The sequence below is a fragment of the Panthera leo genome, chromosome D3 (assembly GCF_018350215.1).
Source record: "Panthera leo isolate Ple1 chromosome D3, P.leo_Ple1_pat1.1, whole genome shotgun sequence".
Taxonomy (NCBI): Eukaryota; Metazoa; Chordata; class Mammalia; order Carnivora; family Felidae; genus Panthera; species Panthera leo.
This window is the reverse complement of record NC_056690.1, coordinates 32,789,108-32,810,854: the sequence shown is the minus strand read 5'-3', so window position 1 is coordinate 32,810,854 and position 21,747 is coordinate 32,789,108. Positions and strand designations below refer to the sequence as shown.

The 21,747-nt window shown below is 48.5% G+C and overlaps 1 protein-coding gene across 2 annotated transcripts; it reads left to right on the top strand.

Annotated features, from left to right (window-relative positions):
- The first annotated feature begins 6,735 nt into the window (after window positions 1–6,735).
- TUBB6 (tubulin beta 6 class V) lies at window positions 6,736–20,455 on the top strand. Of its 2 annotated transcripts, none has more exons than XM_042910013.1 (4): window positions 6,736–6,878; window positions 7,260–7,368; window positions 9,231–9,341; window positions 18,947–20,455. In XM_042910013.1, the coding sequence occupies exons 1-4, from the start codon at window positions 6,822–6,824 to the stop codon at window positions 20,008–20,010; spliced, it is 1,341 nt and encodes a 446-aa protein (XP_042765947.1). In that variant the 5' UTR covers window positions 6,736–6,821; the 3' UTR covers window positions 20,011–20,455. The 2 variants fall into 2 exon arrangements, with proteins under 2 accessions (XP_042765947.1, XP_042765948.1); XM_042910014.1 differs by lacking the exon at window positions 6,736–6,878 and adding an exon at window positions 7,690–7,760 and having other exon boundaries at window positions 7,287–7,368.
- The last annotated feature ends 1,292 nt before the right edge of the window (window positions 20,456–21,747 follow it).

Genomic DNA, 21,747 nt, shown 5'->3' with positions numbered 1-21,747 from the left:
CAGGTTTTGTCTCCCTCTCAAAGAATTCCAGGCATCCCGGGACTGGGAGAGGAGGTTTGGGGGCTCGTGAGGATCTCCCTCCTCCACTAAGAGATTCTCACCTTCAGTTTGCAATGAGCTCTTCTTCCCTGCAGGGAGACTCTCTGGGCCTCTCTTCTGGATAGAGGACTGACAACATGGATCTAAAGCCTTGTAATCATAGCATTTGATCCAGCAATTGCGCTTTTAGGAACAAATCTTCAATTCTAAATTCAAAAATATTGCACGCACAAAGATGTCTGTTGAAGCATTATTGAGAGTAGTGGAAAACAGGAAACGACCCAAATAGCCAAACAGAAGGGAATAATTGGAAGAATAATTAGAATAATAATTAGAATACCCTATAAGATGTTGCGCAGTTAGTAAGGATGGTTTTATGAGGCAACATACAAACATGAAGAAGCTACGTTTACAAAGTTCATTGTTTTAAAGCACACAGGCAACGTGAACCTAATGAAGTTTAAGAAAACTAGTTGTAGAATAAAACATTGCCAGGAAAGGTTGCTGGAAGGGAGGTGGGCAGGGGATGGGCTAAATGGGTGATGGGCATTAAGGAGGGCACTTGTTGGGATGAGCACTGGGTGCTGTATATAAGTGATGAATCACTGGGTTCTACTCCTGAAACTAGTATTACACTATATGTTAACTAAAAAAAAACAAAAAAACAAAAAAAAAAACAAGACTGCCAGGAAATGTGTCAAAATGTCAATTAATTAATTAACTAATTAATGGTGTTTGGGGGGTGGATTTTGTCTTTTGTTCACTTTTCAGTCTTTTCCAAGTTTTGTCAAGTTTGTCTATTACTACCCCACCCCTTTATAAAATTGTGGTTTAAAGAAAGTGCTTAACATGCAATGTACCACCTTCACCCTTGTTAAGCATACAATTAATTCAGCAGCATTCAGGACATTCACAATGTCATGGGACAACTCTCCAGAATTTCCATCTTGCAAAACTCATCTACTAGTTTTTAATGGAAAAATAACATAAAGATTATTTTTAAAAATATAAATTGCCCAAGACTAGTCCTGAAAATTGCCGTGCTTCAGCTGGTTTTAAAAATCCCTAGATGGGAAATACAAATCAAAACCACACTCAGATATCACCTCACGCCAGTCAGAGTGGCCAAAATGAACAAATCAGGAGACTATAGATGCTGGAGAGGATGTGGAGAAACGGGAACCCTCTTGCACTGTTGGTGGGAATGCAAATTGGTGCAGCCACTCTGGAAAGCAGTGTGGAGGTTCCTCAGAAAATTAAAAGTAGACCTACCCTATGACCCAGCAATAGCACTGCTAGGAATTTACCCAAGGGATACAGGAGTACTGATGCATAGGGGCACTTGTACCCCAATGTTTATAGCAGCACTCTCAACAATAGCCAAATTATGGAAAGAGCCTAAATGTCCATCAACTGATGAATCGATAAAGAAATTGTGGTTTATATACACAATGGAGTACTACATGGCAATGAGAAAGAACGAAATATGGCCCTATGTAGCAACGTGGATGGAACTGGAGAGTGTGACGCTAAGTGAAATAAGCCATACAGAGAAAGACAGATACCGTATGGTTTCACTCTTATGTGCATCCTGAGAAACTTAACAGAAACCCGTGGGGGAGGGGAAGGAAAAAAAAAAAAAAAAGAGGTTAGAGTGGGAGAGAGCCAAAGCATAGGAGACTGTTAAAAACTGAGAACAAACTGAGGGTTGATGGGGGGTGGGAGGGAGGGGAGGGTGGGGGATGGGTATTGAGGAGGGCACCTTTTGGGATGAGCACTGGGTGTTGTATGGAAACCAATTTGACAACAAATTTCATATATTGAAAAAAAATTTAAAAAATAAAAATAAAAATCCCTAGATGGGGGCGCCTAGGTGGCTCAGTCAGTTAATCATCTGACTTCAGCTCAGGTCATGATCTTATCACTCCCTCATGATTTGGAGCCCTGCATAGGGCTCAGTGCTGATAGCTGGGAGCCTGAAGCCTGCTTCAGATTCTGTGTCTCCCTCTCTCTCTGCCCCTCCCCCACTCACACTTTGTTTCTCTCTCTCTCTCTAAAAAATAAATTTAAAAAAATTTTAAAAAATCCCTGATGAAGGCAACTTTCGTTACTTCCCCTTGCCTCCAGCCTAAGTCACCTGGCTGGGATATTCCAGAACCCCTTCTCCTGGGCAGCTCCCCATGAGGGCCTCTGCCTCCTCCCAGCACTTCTCTTCCCTCCTCCACAGTGCTGGGCTGATTGCTGTGGCCTCAGCCCCTAACCCCACACACCCTGCAGTGTGTGTGTGTATGCAAGATAAGGGGCCAGGGTGAGGGAGAGTGAGTGGGGAGGTCCCATGAGTGTGGCCTTGGGGTCCTGGGGGAGCCCTAGATGTTTGCACTCAAGATCTTTGCATCTGGTCACTCCACCCCCCACTCATGTTGCTGAGGAAGTAGCTGAGGCTTCCAGATCCCAGGGTCAGATCCCAGAGTTCTGTCACCTCACACAGAGCCCTTCCTTCTAGAACATACTGAAGACTTATATTGTGCACAGTAGCAGGGAAAATGGTCAGTGTTAGAGCTGATTCCATGACTGGGAAAATAGCAAAGTTAAGTTGGCCTGGGTAAAGCCATTTGACTACAGCAAGACATGCTGTCCATTTTTACCTCATTGTCACACAACATGGCAACAATTCCACTCCCATCAGATAGATGTCACATCATGTTTGTTATACAGTTGATTTACTACACTCAGTTCTGTGCACGAATGTCTATTCTTCATTGTGTGCTTCATGGATATACGCTCACTGCTTTCTTAGAAATAGATGAAATGGGACAATGAGGTCGCATTTTGATCAGCTGGCTCTTGAATGATTCAAGTTAGGACAGGTATTGATCAGTTACAAGAAGTGAGAGCTACAAGGGAATTTTAAGATTATCTGGTCTTACTCTCTCCCTGGCTAGTGAGGAAACAGATTTTATGTAAACCTGGAACTTCCAGGATGCAGGGTTAAGAGTCACAGTTAACTTTCCGATCCACGTCCCATGTAGAACAGAACAGGCAGCCCCATACCACATGCTGTTCCTGTCACACTCCAGGGAATTAGTGATTCCATAAAAACAAAGATATCCTCTAATCACACATCCCAAACCTGTCTCCTCTAGCAAAGGTATATAAAACAGGATCTTTATCTTCGTTCCCAACCCAACACAAAAGCGGCCAGAGGGGGAGCGTGGGTGGGTGTGCCCCGTTATCTGATCACCATTGTCCAGATGAACACACAGAAACTCCAAGGGGGGTTGGGGAGGGGGCTGCAGGTGAGAGTTGGGCCCAGCCTTCTCAGTTCTTTGGCCCTTGGCTTATCCATCTGCCTAGAGCTGTCAGGCAGCTTTAGCAGCTTACTGGCTCCCAAACCAGCATGGCACCCGGAACACGTTTATGTTGGTGGGATTGGATTAGATCCAAAGGACCTGTGCCCCTAACTGCCCAGTCAACATTGCGGGGGCACCCCAGAGCTCTAGAATGAATGGGGATTCACATCTTCTCTCTCTCATCACACTTGACTTAGAATGGGTTAGAGAGACTGTGCCGTTTTCAAAGACCTGTAGCCTTTGGCAGCCCTTCCTGGAGGTCTGCTTCCTCTCTTAGAGGCCCTTTTTCTCAGCCACATGGAACTTTGTACTCATCCATCCCTTCTGTGTGCCCATGAAGGGAAAACAGCTCCCTATCATACCTTTGGAGGCAGCTTTTTACCAATGGAAACTGAGACTGTAGCCAAGACGTCTGTGTCCTCTGTTCACTAGACTATTTCATTCACCGTTCCTTCCTGGCCACCATCACTGCATCTGAGAAGCTTACCAACCTGTGGGAGAGTTGAGAAGATAATACAATAATAAAATAACACCTATTGTTAACATGTTGCCACACACAAGAGGGTCCAGGCCTTGGGCTGCACCTCTTCCTGCATGGCCCCTGGGTGCCCACTCAGGGCCCAGACCACTGCTTCAGCACCCAGGATGGGAGGATGCCCTTTGCAAACATCCCAACCTGCTTCCAGGATTCCCACCCCCCATGGTTGACAGGGACATTGATGTGTAAGAAGGAGTGGCCCAGGGATGGCTGTGTGGGGGTTGGGGGGACTGGGGTGTTCACAGGAGCACAGGAGACTCTTCCCAGTGTGGGATAAAGGTGGAAGGGGAGAGGGGGGGCAAACTGAAAGTTAGGGCTAGAGGCTGGAGGCTGCAGGCTGGGAGCGTTTACTTGGAGTCAATAATTCAATTGGGCAATGACAACAAGCAGCCTAAATAGGTGCTGACTACTCAGGAGAGGACAGCCGGCTCATCTCAGGCTTAACGTTTGATGACAGAGTGTGGGCAAGGCTGTGAGCCCCTCACTTGCTTTCCTGGCATTGCAGAGGGTGAGGGAGAGGGTCAGGGCCAGAGACCCCAAGGTTAAAGAAGTTAATCCTTAAAACTGGAAACATTTGTAAAACTCCAAAAAAAAAAAAAAAAGTTTAAAGTTCTCTACCTCTTTCCAAGCACAGACCCACATTAGGACTTTCCCAAAGTGTTCATATATCTAAAAAGAAACTGCTGGTGCGGGTAAAAGAGCATTGTTGCTTCCTCTTTGTGTGGCATTTCCATTTGGCCTGGGAGGGGGTCCAGTCCAGGCCTTCCGGAGTCTCCCTACCTAAACTGCTCACACAGGGAAACTCATGCAAAAGTCTCTGGTGGATGTACATTCCAACTGAAGGTGCCACAGAATCAGAGTCCCTCGGATAATCCTTTCATTTTCCACATGAATAAACTGAAGCCCAGAGAATTTGAGTGAACACAAAGCTAATTGGAAACGGAACCGGAATTGAAATCCGAGTCAACCTGACTCACGCCGGTAGTCACTCCTTTCTACCACACAAGACCGCCTGGAAGAGGAAGGATAGCACCCCAAGCGCCTAATTCACGCCCAGAAGTAACCTTGATTCCCCAAGGGAATATGCTGAGTATCTGCTGCCCGGGCACAGGAGTGAGTGAGCCCTGCCAGCTGGAACTGTCCATAGGAACGGACTGGAGAGAGTTCTAGGTGTGGGTGTAGGTGGTGAGCATGCAGCAGAGGGGCCCAGGCTGGGTGGGGCAGACACTGGGGGGAGGGGAAGAACCAGGCAGTTGAGCAAGGAGGCTAGGGGCCAGAGCCTAGAGAACCCGGATGGCAGCCCCTAACAAGTGGGGACTGTTACCTGCTGGAGGGTGTGAAGGAAACAGGTGCCCAGGGTGGGGGCTGTCCAGCAAACACTGGGAAGCAGGAGGAGCAGAGTTCAAAGACAGGTCAGGGCTGCACCAGGTTATGAAAGAAATATGGAGCCATGCCTTGCATAGAGAGTTGTCTCCTAGTCCCCAGAGAGGGCTTGGTTCATTTGGTTGGAAATCTGCCTGCCTTCTGGTGGCCCCTTGAGGATGGAGAAGAGAGACCTGTATGATTAAACATTCCTTCTAACGTCCTCACTCCTCCAGAGCTGCGTTTACTCAAAGAACATCCGCAAAGACACACCTCCGTCCCAACAGCAGAAGGCAGTCCATGGCACCCAGGAATAGAGAAGGCTACGGAGCCGGCAGGGGTAGAACCTGGCCCTCTACACTCTCCTGGGGCCAAAGAGCTTTTCATCGCTGATTCCCAGTGGAGAGGCTTCCTAGACGACTGTGTGGGGTGCGTGTGTGTGCATGTGTGTGTGTGTGTGTGTGTGTGCGCGCGCGCGTGTGTGTATTCATTGTCAGATGGAGCCAGGTATTCACTTTAAATCCCACTACAAATGATTCAGAGTTGTCGAAATGGAATGATATCTGTATTTCCAGACGGGGAGGCGGGAAATCGAGGACATAAGAACAAAAGCCCGCGGTTAGATGTGTGTGTGTAGGGGGTGCGGGGGACGAGTGTCACAGTCACACTGAAAAACTCCACTTTCATGTCCCAAAGCACTTCTCCCGGCAGGGTTTAACCCCGCGGCGCGGGAGGGGAGCCGGCGGGGACCTAGCGCACCCGCAGCTGCAGAGCGCCCCGGGCCGGCCCCGCCAGGTCCGCGCGGCCCTGGAACCCGCCCCCCTCCTCCCGAGCGACTCTGGGTGGGATCCCGTCCGCCCTCTGCGGCTCAGCGGGAACAGCCTCCCTTCGGGAAGGGCAAGCGGGGGGCGGGGGGGGGGGGGAAGGCAGCAAAGTGGGACACGGAGGGGCCGGAGCCCTGTCCTTCCCGCCCGCCTCCCCACTTTTAAAGTCTCCACCGTCTCATCCTATCTCGGTTCCCAAACCCGCTTCGGTGGGCGCCCCAGGGACCGGCGCATTTCCCGGCCAGGCCAGGCTTCCCCAGCAAGGGGTCCCTCGGCTCCCCTTTCTGTTTTCTCTCCTAGGACTGCGCGGCGTCGAGGCGGCCCCAGGAAGAGGGCCCAGAGGGAGGCGAGCCTCGGTGGGGCACCGGCGACGGGGTGCAGGGGGAGGTAGGCCTGGGGGACGAGGAGCGGGAGCCCGGCGGAGAGGAGGGAGGCGCCAGGCCCGCCAGGACCGGAGGAGGCGCGGCCCCAGAGGGCGAGGCCGGGGGTGGGGGCGCGCGAGGAGCTGGGGAGCCGGAGTTGCGCGGGGACCGCGGGGGCGGAGGGGGCGCGGCCGGGGAGGGCGAGGCCCGCAGCTATTGGTCCGGGAGGCCCGGGTGGGGGGTGGAGAGTGAGAGGAGGGTCGAGTCCCGGGGAGCGCGCCGCGGGCCCGCAGTCTCCGCCGCGGTCCGAACAGCGAGTGCCCCGAGCGCAGAGCCGGCGCCCGCCATGAGGGAGATCGTGCACATCCAGGCGGGCCAGTGCGGGAACCAGATTGGCACCAAGGTGGGCCGGGCACTGGGCTTCCCTGCGGGTGGGCAGCTGGCAGGCCTAGGGTGTCGGGGCTCGACCCCCCGGTGCCGGCGCTCCGGTGCGCACCCTCCGTGCCCCTCGGTCCTCGAGTCCAACCCTGCCCTGCGCGGCACCCGGGAAGTGCTCGAGGAGTGGCGCGGCCGAGGAGGGGGCGTCACAGCCGGGGACCCCCTGCCCCTCACCCCATCCCCGCTCTAGCTGGGAGCGGCCGCCCGCGGCTCTGGCGCGCCTGGAATTCGGCAGCCGGGCCCCGCGCGCCCTGCCCCGCCCGGCCAGCCCTGGAGTGAGCTGCGGGGGAGGGCGCCCTAGGCTGCGGGTTCTGACCGTCTGTCCCCCTGCCTCGCCCTTCCCAAGTTTTGGGAAGTGATCAGCGATGAACACGGTATCGACCCGGCCGGAGGCTACGTGGGTGACTCGGCGCTACAACTGGAGAGAATCAACGTCTACTACAATGAGTCATCCTGTGAGTAGCGCGGCGCGGCCGGGACCCCGCCCTTCCCCTTCGGACCCGGTGGTCCCCGCCCGGACCCTGGCCGTCCCCTGCCTAGACCCCGGCCGTCCCCTTCCCGGACCTCGGCCGTCCCCGCCCGGGCCCCGGCATTCCCCTCCCAGACTTCGGCCGTCCCCTGCCCGGACCCCGGCCGTCCCCCGGCCATTTGCCCCTCCGATCCTGACCATCCCCCCGGCCCCCGCCCAGGATCCTAGCCATCTCTGCCCGGACCCTCGGCCACCCCCCTCTTGGACCTTGGCCATCCGTCTCCCTGACTCGGCCTTCCTCCTCTAGGACCCCGGCCATTTCGCGTCTTCTCCGCCCGATCCCAGACTGGCTCTCTGGATGCCGCCCTCCGCGCAAGGGTAGTTTGCTCTCGGAAAATTTCCCGGGATATAGCAGGATGCCCGGTTCCTTCCTCACTCCCTATGGGGCGGGAAATCCGCCGTCAGTTTATTTCAAAAAGCCGAATTTGGCCTATCACGCGGCTCTGAACTCTTGAACCAGACAACCCGTTAGCTGGTGTTGTGAAATCACTTACTGGGTCTTGTCCGACTTTCTGTTTTGCTTTTTTCTTCAGTTTAAAATGTATCTCTTAATGGAGATTCTTGGCTAAAAATTTGAAAAGCGCTCCGTTAAATGTCTCCTCTGCCCCTTTACCAACCTCCCAAAACTCTTAATGCTCCCTGGAAGCTGAAGTTCCGGGTAGTTGCTGAAGTTGGGTAAAAACCGCAGGCTGTCCTTTATCCAGGGTTGGGAATCATCTCACCCTTGCCCTGGAGATCTACATATATATTGTGGCTACATGTATGCACTATTTCTGTAACAATTTTATTATAAAGGTGGAATTGTGCCCTTCCCAAAACAACAAAAAATGAAGATGTTGAAAAAACACTCAGAAAATGACAGATGCTGCACTTCCATATACGTGACACATAGCCCCAGAAATAATTACTCTGGTTTTTGGAGTCATTTGCTATTTGTCCACACAAGAGCTGGGAAGAGCAGTATACATAAAGCACTGGGTTTTATTCACTCAGCAGCTGTAAGAAAAGGTCTGGATCAGCAGGACATAGAATATGAAATTTCCAGATAGCACTAAAAAATCCAGTGATACATTGCATTTCCCGTTAACCCTTAGGTCCACTTTGTTTATATCCTTGCTTCAGTGGGGTGTGTGCATTAATAGGACTGGAGTTGTAGAGCAGAGCCTATGGGCAATCATATTAACCCCATCCTCACTAGGGAACAATTTCCTGCCCAAGAGGCATGAAAATGTGCTTGCTAACAATAGGGCTGCACAGCAAATCTCATTCATTAGAGTGTCTTCCAGAAACAGCCTGTAGGCTGGCACCTGCAACAAGGTGCTCAGACTATAGCTTGGATCCATTAGTGTGTACATATGAGGGACGTGCCGAAAAGTGGAAAGAATGTCACAGCAACACAGCAGTTTGCTGCAACAGATACAGTTTATTTCCATGGAGCTAAAAAAGTAAAACCACCCAGCAGGAAAGAGGTGTCAGGGTGAAGTGGAAATACAGAAGGCAGGAAGTCAGGAGACCGGATTTCTCATCCTGCTTATTCCCGGAACTTCCTTGCTCTGCCCATTCACGCTTGGGCCGGTTCCCTCATCTGAACAATTTAAGGTGGGAATGTGTTGTCCAAGGCCCTTCCCAGTGCTAAGATTCTGTGATTTGAAGAAAGCCGAGTCTGTCTCTAAAGAAACCCTGTTTTGTAGCACCCAGGCAGCTGTGCTGGGGGGACTTGCTACAGGGAAGCCCATCACTCTGGAAACCAGAAAGTAACCCTTGTGGGTGGGCTTTGTTCTCTTCCAGCTCAAAAATACGTGCCCAGGGCTGCCCTGGTGGACTTGGAGCCGGGCACCATGGACAGTGTGCGGTCCGGGCCTTTTGGGCAGCTCTTCAGGCCTGACAACTTCATCTTCGGTGGGTTCCATCTTTCCTGCTTGCTTCTGCTTCTCTTTTTTTTCTTTCTTTTTTTTTTTAACACCAAACTAATTTATGTGCAAGATTAAAAGCATCATGTGGCAAAGAAAAGCTTAGAATGGAAATCAACAGTCCCTAGTGTCATCATAGGGTGCCCCTTTTAATTCTTCTATTTTCTTTAGGAAAGTAATGTCTGTGTCTCTAAATGAAATGCTTATATTGATAGTTCTTTTATTTTTAAGTTTATTTATTTATTTTGAGAGGGGCAGGGGAAAGGCAGAGAGAGAGAGAGAGAGGGAGAGAGAGAATCCCAAGCAGGCTCCACACTGTCAGTGCAAAACCCGACATGGGGCTCCAACCCATGAACCATGAGATTATGACCTGAGCAGAACAAGACTCGGTCACTTAGCCAACTGAGCCACCCATGTGCCCCAGCCAATAGTTACTGATTTAACAAATTATTTAGACATTAACTTCTTTCTTCCACTTATAAATTGCTATCATAATATGACAGTGATAATTTGTTTTGGTGTGTTACTCATTTTTTAACTTCAGTGTTTTTAGACCTATATTTTTCTTCCATTTCCTATAGACAATTATTTTGCTTTCTTTCTAAAGGCTGGCACCATGTGAATTTTGCTTTGTCAGAATTGGGCAAATCCTTCCCTCCTTCTTCCACCTAAAACATGATAAGAGAAAGCACCTGTCCCTCTACACACTCCTAAATAAAATTATATAACATTAAGTGAAATGGTACTGTTAAGTGCTACCAGCCTCCATCACCCTGTAGCCATGGTGTTTAGAGTCCAGGTTACTTGACAAAATAATCAAAGGGCGAATTTTCAAAATATTCAAGAAGAGACAGAATCTTGAAAGATTTTATTCCGCTCCTTTGTAGCAGAATCACTCTGCACCTGTTGTAAAGGTGACTCAGCAAGATGAACGTTCACAGAGTTTACGAATCCTTTGGGTATCATCTACTTCCCTGTCACCCTGACAACATACACAACCAATGAGACAGGGAAAGCTTCCGATAATAACTTCTTCAAGAGTTGGACCATAATTGACCCTAAGCAGAGACTCTTCTGGACCCTGCTGCCCAATGTGGTAGCCACTAGCCACATGTGGCTATTTAAATTAAAGTTAATAAAAAATTAAATAAAATCAGTTCACTTCCTCCATTGTACTAGCTATGTTTCAAGTGCTCAATAATTACATATAGCCAGTGGCTGCCATATTGGATATATGGAACAGTTCCTTCATTGTAGAAAGCTCTATTGGATAGCAGTGCTCAGGACTTAGTAGAGATACTCTACCAAATTGGGGGAACGAAGAGAGAAAATGGAAAGACACTGTGTAAACATGTGGCCATACATAGCCATTTCTATCTTAAGAGCCAAGGTAGAGGCTACAAGATGGTGGTAGATGTGAAAGTCTTCCACTTGACAATTGTATTTTAATGTTAGATACCACACATTCACTTCACTTATGTTCTTTTCTCAAAAATTACCAATGTAACAGAGTAAGAAATATGCCTGGAGGGAACAATACTACTTATCAACCGATATACCTCAATCAACAAACGCAATTTCAGTGCCTGTAAAAGGCAAAGTGTCTTACAAGCAAATGAGAGACTCCTAAGGCTGATCTGTGGCTTAAAGTTACTATGGTATAGAAATTAAATGTGTCAAAGATCTACTTTTCAACCCCTTCTCTGGAAGGGATAGAGATAGTTTCACTGAGGGTAACAGATAATCCTTTGTCATTTAAACCCTATGTATCTAGAGTATTCTCATGCAAAGTGCTTGATACATATGATCAACATCCTAGGAATGCAAGGATGGTTCAACATTGAGAAGTCAGCTAATAGATTAAGAGAAACAACACCTTAATAGGTGCCCAAAAATATTTGATAAAACTCAGTATGTGTTCCTGACTTGTATAAGACAAAAACACTTCTGCACAAGCTGGAAATAGAATTTAAGAATTACCTACTAAGGGGCACCTGGGTGGCTCAGTCAGTTAAACGTCTGACTTCAGCTCAGGTCATGATCTTGTGGTTTGTGGGTTTGAGCCCCACATTAAGCTCTCTACTGTCTGCGTAGAGCCTGCTTTGGCTCCTCCTCCTCCCTGTCTCTCTGCCCCTCCCCACATGCTCTCTGTCAAAAATAAAGAAACATTAAAGAAAAAAGAATTATCTACCAAAATACATAACTATGTCATACTCACTGGTGAAACATTAGAAGTATTCCCAGCAAAGTCAGGTATGAGAAAAAGATGTCCACTGTCTCTTCTATATTCCATGTTTCGAAGGTTCTAGCCAGTGCATAAAGACCAGAGAAAGAAAAGAGATACAAACCATTTAAAGGAAAAGACAAAATTGTTATTTGAAGGTGGAATGATCCTCTTGGATTTTCCAGATAGGCTGTCCAATGAACAGTGATTAGCATTTATAAGACCTCCGTAAGGCAACCAGACACAAGATGAAAAGACTCAGACATTATTGCTATGAGTGACCAACTGTCCTGATTTGCCTGGGACTGGGAGGTTTCCCAGGACACTACACTTTCCAGTGTTGAAACTGGTGAAGTTCCAGGCAAACTGGGACAAATTGATCTCCTTAAAGGCAATAATCAACTGTAAAATATAATGGGAAAATACCCTCTTCACACTAGGATAACAAAAGTTATACCTAGGGACAAAATTTACCAGTAATTGAGAATGAGGAGGAGTCATTAAAACAAGATATTTTTCTCCCAACAGACTGGCTAATAGTTTAAAATCTAACAGCTAGTGTTGGTGAAGGTGTTTGGGGGAAATGACAGTTTCAAGCATTGTCAGAGAACAGCTTAATGGATTCAGCAAATCAAGAATTTTGATTCAACAGTTTCAGTTCAAGGAATTTGTCCTACAGAAATGCTTGCTCATGCATCCATGGACGATGCATGTTCGTTTCTAGAAGAGCTGAACCCCTTTGCCCACCCCCACCCCCTTGCCCTTACCACCAGCTGGTGTCAGTCTCTGTCAGTTCAGTGGACTGCTCCCTCGGGGCCTTGTGATAAATAGACTTGGCTTGGAGAACAATATTCTGTATGCTCGAGATGACTCGAGCATAAGGATGACTCCCCCCTGTTTGCTTAATACAGATCAGTGCCGTCTTTCACTTTCTCTTAGTAAGTGGGTCTAGATTTTTAGCAGATGTAGACTCTTTGTAAGCCCTTTGAGTGAAATTACCCAAAGAGAGAGAGCGCTGAATGGGGACAAGGAAACTTGGCGGCTAATTTCGGCTCTGCCACCTCTGCTGCCATCAGTCCCCTTCTCTGGGCTCCTTCAGTTTAACAGTCTATGGAATGAAGGGCCCCCAAGCATCTGGGTCTCTGTAAGAATCTGAGGGAAGCAATAGCCTGTGCCTGCCACCTGCACAGAACTACACCTCCACAGAGAATTCTGCTCGGTTTCTTCCCTTAAAGTTTCAATTAATTTCTGGTAAGAATCTGAGAGGATAGCTAAGTTGTCTTTTTTTTTTTATTATTTACATTTTAGTTAACATCCTGTGCAATATTGGTTCCAGGAGTGGAATTCAGTGATTCATCACTTACCTACAATACCCAGTGCTCATCACAAGTGCCTCCTTAGTACCCATCACCCATCTAGCCCATCCTCCACCCCTCCCTCTATCAATCCACAGTTTATTCTCTATTGTTAAGAGTCTCTTGTGGCTTGTTTCCCTCTCTTCTCTTACTCCCTTCCCATATGTTCATCTGTTTTTTTCTTAAATTCCACATATGAGTGAAATCATATGGTGTCTTTCTCTGATTGACTTACCTCGCTTAGCATGATACATTCTAGTTCCAACCACGTCATTGCAAATGGCAAGGGGTGTGTGTGTGTGTGTGTGTGTGTGTGTGTGTGTGTAAAGAAGATGTGGAATATGTAATATATTCAGGAGGATAGCTAAGGTTTCTCAAACCTGAATTACAGTTGGCTGAATCTGCCTCAGTCTCAGTAAGTGTTACCAAACAAAATTAATAGAATTCATCAAGAAAAGTATATAGTTGACCCTTGAAAAATGCAGAGGTTAAGGGGTGCTGACCCCCTGCACGTCAAAAGTTTACTTACAATTTTTGACTCTCCCCAAACTTAACTACGGTTGACTGGAAGTCTTAGCGACTATATAAGCAGTCGATTAACACATATTTTGTAAGTTGTGTGTATTCTGTAGTGTATTTTTACAATAAAGTAAGCTAGAGAAAAGAAAATGTTATTAAGAAAATCATAAGGAAGAGGGGCGCCTGGGTGCCTTAGTCGGTTAAGCATCCGACTTCCGCTCAGGTCATGATCTCGCAGTCTGTGAGTTCGAGCTCCGCGTCAGGCTCTGTGCTGACAGCTCAGAGCCTGGAGCCTGACACTATTTTTACTTCAGAATTGTGAGTTTTTTAAATGAATGTTCTTATTTTGTTAAAATGGCACACTCGTTATGAGGAATGGAGAAGTGTCCCCAACGTATAAACACATTATGCTGTTTGGCAAAATAGTTGTTTTTAAGTCACCCTCCAGTTAATAAAAGAGGTAAAATTGTCTTTGGGAAATGGCTCATCCCCCATTAGCGTTAGAGCTCATTTTTTCAGAGCTGGCAAATTACAGTAAACCAGTGTCATTCCATTTCTAGGTATAGATGAAGTGTTGTTGTTTTTTTAATTTCTATTTATTTTGGGGTGGTTTTAAAAAAACAGACTTGAAGTAATATATAACTTTGAAAGTGAAAGTTATCTGCATTTAAGTTTTGCACATGAATATACTTGACAAAAACAAACCCTTTTTCTTAATGAATCACTGGTCGTATTAGTGGTCATGCCCAGGGACAGTGAGAGAGAGTTTTGTGGGAGAAAATGGAGTAACAGAAAGCCTCTTTCTGCACATGTAACTTTCCCTTCCAGATTCGGGGTTAGAGGGCTTCAGGGAGCACTTGATCCCTCACCCAGTGTGAGCAGGAGGTAAACCAGAGGATAGACTCAGAAAGCCCTGGGGACCTGTTGCCACCCGCCTGTAGCCTTGTGTCCTACGGTCCCGAGCCACCGATTAATGTCACAACATCTCATTACAGAACATGTTCAACTCATGACCCCCAAATATTTAACTGGGAACATCTGTTGCTACGAGACAGTGGCAAAATATTTTCAGAAGTCACTAGTTTCTTTTTTGTCAAGAGCAGAGAAAACCTTGTGGCTAATCATGCTGTAAATACTGAGGAAGCCAAGTGAGCTGTGTGAGCTGGACGAGGAGTCAAGTTCAGGGAGCTTGACTTGCTATGATTGCCCGTCTGCCTGCAGCCACCTACCTGCTGCTGATTGCTGGTTTCTACTCTGTTTTAATGAAATCATCTCCAGCAATTTGACAGTTGCACTCATGTTCTTTCCTTCGTGAAGGTGCGCCAGTCCTAGACTGAGCTCCATGGACGAGCATGGGTCCCCGCCCTTGTTCTTCCTGGTTCCTCTGGTGCGTCTGGCCGGACTGCTGCCTGCTAGCTTGGGTGGGGAAAGGTGGACAGCAGTTAGTGGGGGCACAGGAAGGCAACGACCATTTTTGAGCCAGCTGGGCAGGAAAACAAACAATCTGTGTTTGTAAGAGAGAACGCAGTTGCTTCCTGGACGAGGAAGTGGCCACCAGGATGGCTGAGGTGGCCGGTGCTCTTGGGATGAGCTGCAAGCATGGAGGGGCTTGCCCCGTGCCCATGTGCCACATGGAACATGGTGCTGCCATGCCTGTCATCTTGGTACCTGTGGCCAGCCAGACAGGGCAAAGGCAACAGGAGTGAGTGGCTGATCTCCCTTATGAGGTGGGACCGAGACAGATGAGCAAGGGGCCACCTGTGCCTCCTTCTGATGGGCAGTCCTGCCTTCCTGGACATATTGCTACTTAATATTGAAATGTGTTTCATGTTTTCGACACAAAGTTAAAACTGCACAGTTTTCTCTTCAAATACACAGGGGTCGGGGCACCTGGGTGGCTCAGTCGGTTAAGTGGCCGACTTCGGCTTAGGTCATGATCTCACGGTCCGTGAGTTCGAGCCCCACATCGGGCTCTGTGCTGACAGCTCAGAGCCTGGAGCCCGTTTCAGATTCTGTGTCTCCCTCTCTCTCTGACCCTCCCCTGCTCATACTCTGTCTCTGTCTCAAAAATAAATAAATGTTAAAAAAATTTTTTTTTTCAAATACACAGGGGTGTAGGGTAAAACTGGATCCCCCTCATCCCTAGTGCCGGTGACCCTGAGATTTTATTCCCGGGGCTAACTAGTGCTGTACACGGTGCAGATGTGTCCCACTTGACCTTTTCCCACATACACATGCACACACACATGCACATGCGCACACACACACACAGGCAGTTGATTTGGTTTTCAGAAAATGGGATCATGCTACTCATACCATTTTGCAGCTTTTTGAGGAGTTCATTAACATAACGGGGACACTCCCTGTGACTGTCACCGTGCCTTTCTGCTGCATGGGTGTCCTCATGTAGTAATCCCCCCACTTACTGCAGTTTTTAAAACTCCCCGTAAAGGCACATTTTCATATTTTAATTTTCTCTTTTTTTAATTTTTTAATTTTTTTATTTTTGAGACAGAGAGAGACAGAGCATGAGCAGGGGAGGGGAAGAGAGAGAGGGAGACACAGAATCCGAAGCAGGCTCCAGGCTCTGAGCTGTCAGCACAGAGCCCAACGCGGGGCTCGAACTCACAAACCATGAGATCATGACCTGAGCCGAAGTCGGACGCTCAACCGACTGAGCCACCCAGGCGCCCCAATTTTCTCTTGATTATCATAAGAGACATGTTTGTTTCGTTAAATTTTTATAAGCAATATGAATGTGGAAAGTTCACTCTCCTATTATCCCATCCTTCAGAGACAACCACAGTTACTGGTTCGCTGTGTATTTCTTCAATTTATTTCCTAAATGCAACTTTAAATGTTCTAATAAAGTCTAAAATATTCATTTTGCTAGCTAGGTAAAACATCTGCTTGGCCCAGGACTCAAAGGGAGCAAAAGGGCGCACAGTGAAAACGTGGTCTCATTCCGACCCCGAGCTGGTGCCCACCCAGGCTCCTTCCCAGAGGCAGCACTCCAGGATTTGTACGGTCACTCTGTGCCTATAGCAGCAGATACATACCTGTTACACGCATACAATGACAGCCAACTGCATACACCATTTGGTGCTTCGGGGTTCTTTTTTTTCCTCCTTAGCAATATACGCAGGACTAGGGCTGATGGCTGATTGTATTCTGTCACATAGATACCATTATTGATTTAAGTCCTCTGTTAAAAGGTATTTCGGTTGTTTCCTTTTTTCTTTACTATTGCAAACTGCTCCTTGGTGAGTACTTGTCTGCATGCCATTTTCCACGTGTGTGGGTGGATCTATCCAGGCAAATTTGTAGAAATAAAATTGCTGAGTCTAAGGGGACTAATTCTGATACATATGCTAAACTGTTCTCCATAGAGGGTAGTCCCTGTTATGCCTCTCCACAGTCTGGCAGTGTGGAGGGGCCTTCCCCCAACTCTGGCCAACAGTATCAGCAAGCTTTTTTGATCGCTTTCAGCTTCACAGGGAAGAAACTGAATCTCCTTGTTTTCATGTGCATTCCCCTTGTGAGGAATACATCAGATATTTAAGTTATTTGAATTTCCTTCCCTGTGAACTGTTTCTGTCCTTTGCCCATCTTCCTAAAAGTTTTTCCTTACTGATCTGTAGGCCTTCTTTAGATATTTAAGGCGGGTGTCCCTCTGTATGTGATACAAGTCACTGGTAGTCAACACATTTTAAACTTACTGAAGAATCACAGGATTTGGGTTGTTTTTCTTGTTTTACAGACGTCCACTTAACACCCACAGTGTTTAGCACTGATAGAAGCTGTGGAAACCTCAAGGAAATTTGCGATAAGACTCATTCCTCCAAAAGTAGGCCCTTGTGTAAGGCCACGCCCACAGTGCACTGCAGAATCCAGGGAGGCTGGCAGCAGACCTCAGTGAGAGGGCCCTCGCCCCACAGTGCGTGAGTGCCTCCAAAGTGCCTGCTTGTCTCACCTGACGCAGCACTGGGCTGCTCCCGGGAGGCAGCCTACGTGGTGTCACTGCTGCCCGGCTCAGCTCCCCACTGGTGTCTCTGGCGTCAGGTATGGACCTGCCCACCCGGAGCACAGAAGCTGGTCTCCGGACGGTGGTGGTGGATTGTTGCCACCAGCTGGGTAGAGACAAAAATCAAGTGAACATCTTTGGAATAAGTGGGCAGAGGTCCATACGGTGTGATTCCTGCGCTGGCTTAGCTCTGAGCAGAAGGACAAACAGGCCTCGGTATCTCTTCTTCCTCTCATTTTCTGTGTCCACTTGACACAATCCAATCACCTGCCAGCTCCCATGGCACATCCTGGTCCTTTTCAGAAATTCGGCACATAGGGAAAGTTTGATAGGGATGCTAACAAATTTGTTTTTAAATTTTTTATACATGATCCTTTTCAAAACTAGATTTGAATACACCTGCTTACTAAATACACAAAACGCTTTTTAATAATCTTCCTTGCTTCTTAAATAACTTTTAATTTTAGCTATATATTACATTGCCTTGTTACCAGTTAAAATAATGAGAAACAGCAGTGCCTTGTTTCTATAGTTTATTAAATAGTTCTAGGGGTGCCTCGGTAGCTCAGTCAGTTAAGCGACTGACTCTTGATTTCTGCCCAGGTCATGACTGCACAGTCGTGGGATCCAGCCCCATATGGGGCTCGTGCTGGGCGTGGACGCTGCTTGGGATTCTCTCTTCCCCTCTCCCTCCGCCCCTCCCCACTTTGCGTGTTCTCTCTAAAAAAAAATTTTTTTTAAATAAAATTGATGATATTATCTCTCACCATCCATCAGAGGAGTAAAACCAGGCATGGAGGTGGGGGAAAGGGACCACATTCATCATGAGCCTGAGGAGGTCAGCACCAAGCACTGACTTGACTACTTTTCATAATTTACCCTACAGTGTGCCCTAGAATTTAGTTCTCAGTGGTTTTTCTAATAATTCTTGAAGTATTAACGTATTGATTTAGATTGAAAAAGTCTTATAATTTTTTTTTCAGAAAGTGAGTCCAGTTTGGATGATTGCTCTGATAATTAGGACTGCCCTTGCCAGTCAGAGTATATGGCTCGTATTTTTTATAACCCGAATAAGCTAAACTCCAACCTAAAAATTCTTTCCAGTGAAAATATATATAAAACATTTAATGGAGAAACCGTATTGGCAAAGTTGTATTGGAATATTTCCATTTTCCCAACTCGATCCAAGTACATTGGATTAAGGAAAGTGCCTTTAAGTAAAATGGTCTCCACCTGTGGTAAGCCCTGGTGGTAAAGCCTTTTGGTATCCGCCAGAAACAGAAGAGAATGAACCAACGCAGGTTGTTTCCAGCGCTGCTTTCCACGGAATTGGGTTTGGGGCTGAAAGAGGTGTTTTTTCCCCCCGACCGTCTTAAAAGTGTGAACAACAGCATCACCACCCCGACCCCCACCCCCCATCCCCCGTGCAGCCCTACTGAAATTGTGTGCCACTCTCTTGTGCTTTGTCCCAGGACAAACGGGCGCGGGCAACAACTGGGCGAAGGGGCACTACACGGAAGGGGCCGAGCTGGTGGATTCGGTGCTCGACGTGGTGAGGAAGGAGTGCGAGCACTGCGACTGCCTGCAGGGCTTCCAGCTCACGCACTCGCTGGGCGGGGGCACGGGCTCCGGCATGGGCACGCTGCTCATCAGCAAGATCCGCGAGGAGTACCCCGACAGGATCATGAACACCTTCAGCGTCATGCCCTCGCCCAAGGTGTCGGACACGGTGGTGGAGCCCTACAACGCCACCCTGTCGGTGCACCAGCTGGTGGAGAACACGGACGAGACGTACTGCATCGACAACGAGGCCCTCTACGACATCTGCTTCCGCACACTCAAGCTGACCACGCCCACCTACGGCGACCTCAACCACCTGGTGTCGGCCACCATGAGCGGCGTCACCACGTCCCTGCGCTTCCCCGGCCAGCTCAACGCCGACCTGCGCAAGCTGGCCGTGAACATGGTGCCCTTCCCGCGCCTGCACTTCTTCATGCCCGGCTTCGCGCCGCTCACGGCCCGCGGCAGCCAGCAGTACCGCGCGCTCACCGTGCCCGAACTGACGCAGCAGATGTTCGACGCCAAGAACATGATGGCGGCGTGCGACCCGCGCCACGGCCGCTACCTGACCGTGGCCACCGTCTTCCGGGGCCCCATGTCCATGAAGGAGGTGGACGAGCAGATGCTGGCCATCCAGAACAAGAACAGCAGCTACTTCGTCGAGTGGATCCCCAACAACGTCAAGGTGGCCGTGTGCGACATCCCGCCGCGCGGCCTCAAGATGGCCTCCACCTTCATCGGCAACAGCACGGCCATCCAGGAGCTGTTCAAGCGCATCTCGGAGCAGTTTTCCGCCATGTTCCGGCGCAAGGCTTTCCTGCACTGGTTCACGGGAGAGGGCATGGATGAGATGGAGTTCACAGAAGCAGAGAGCAACATGAACGACCTGGTGTCCGAGTACCAGCAGTATCAAGAAGCCACGGCCAATGATGGCGAGGAAGCTTTTGAAGACGATGAGGAGGAGATCAATGAATAGAGGCGCCTCCCTGTCTCGGATACCATAGTTCAGATGTTCTTCCTTTAACTCCAGAGCATCGTGACCCTAACGGCCGCCACACGGTGCTCTGCTCTGTGTGGGTACAGGCCCCTCACCAGTGCTACAGAATTGCACTATCAGCCCTCTGGAATGAAGAAAGTACATCAGAATAGCAGAGAATTGGCAGTCCTACCCAATCAAGAGATCAGACGACAGATTTTCTACTGGAAGACTTGAAACAATGAACGGGCCATCGATGAAGGGCTAAATGACTTGACCTCGCCTTCTGTTTAGTGTTCGACCATGCTGAGAATTAACAAGGAAGCCAGAAACCCTGTTTTTCATCCTCTGTGATGAAACCTAAAGCTGTGCAGTGTTGCCTTATATTGAGAATGCAGTATGGAACTTTAAAACAACCTATTCGTAATAAAACACTAAAATTGTTTCTTTGCCTCTTCCAGCCTCTGTTTCCAGGAGATTTGTTACTTTGTGTTGTTATAAGGGTTACTTGGGTACCCTGTCTCTTCCTGGGGTGAAGTGCCTCTGCCACTAAGTGAATGAACTCAGAGGAAAGACTTTCCTTGAACTGCAGGCTTTTTAAGGGTGGCAGCATAAAAGCAGCACACACACAAATAAAAGCCCATCATCCCCATTCGCAACCAGCACTTAGACCTCCCACAGAATCTTTCACCTCCCTGCGTCATGTCCTGGTCAGTCCCAACCTTCCCTAATAGCTGGGCTAAGATTTGCCAGAGGAGCTACAGAAAATGACCTGCCAGCTTCCAGCCAAAGCCAGGGGGATGTGCGAGCTCTTGGTGGGTGAGGGGGCACCAGGCAGGGCCAGCTTTGAGAGCTGTGTGCTTCCTTCCAGGAGCACTCAGGGCCAGGGCAGAGACTGAGGGCTGTTTTCTGTATAACAGATCACCACCTTACAGTTTCTAAAACCTGACACAACTTCTGTAAGAGGTCTTGTAAAGCCAGACTCCACAGGACATGACCAGGCTAGTCCTACTAATTAGCAGACATCGCTGTTCACCTTTGTCTCTGGTTTCTTTCTTTCGGCCCCTTTGAAGTTAGCTGTGAACATGTGACTTTGCTTTAGCCAAAAGAATGTGAGTGGCATCTCACTCCAGGTGGAAGTGTCTAAATGCTAGTGCTTGACCCTCAACTCTGCCTCTGCCGGATTCCTCCATCAGTCTGGGCCTCAGTCACCGCGGAGCACAGCCCTCTTGTCCTTGTCAGACAAGGAGCGAGAAAGAACTGTTATTTGGAGCCATTTCCATCTGAGGTGACCCCACAGTGTAACCTAGCTCCCCCGCGACAGAAGGCCTGAGCTCTGTGATGCCATGGCTTACACCCAGTAACTATTTATTCTGGGCTAAGCCCTAGCCGTGGGCAGACAGAAAAGTAAGCATTAAACACAGCAGCAGGATTTGGAACCGCAGTGAAGACAGACCTCACTTTTGCAGAAATCTGAACTACTTTGTGGGTCAGGCTCCACGTGGGACCCGACACGGGCAATGCTCACCACAGTGCTGTGGGCCTCCTTGTGCAGACCAGGAAACCCACAGGTGGCCGTGCTAGCTACTCCAGGCCATGCCAGCTGCCTTCTCAGACTCCACAAGTTTGAGTGCAGCTTTCGCATTAGACATGCAGATGCGGGTTACCATTTGACCAACCATCTCATGCACAGCTTTGTCCCTTTTCTTCCTGAACCAAACCTGACTCATGTTTGGC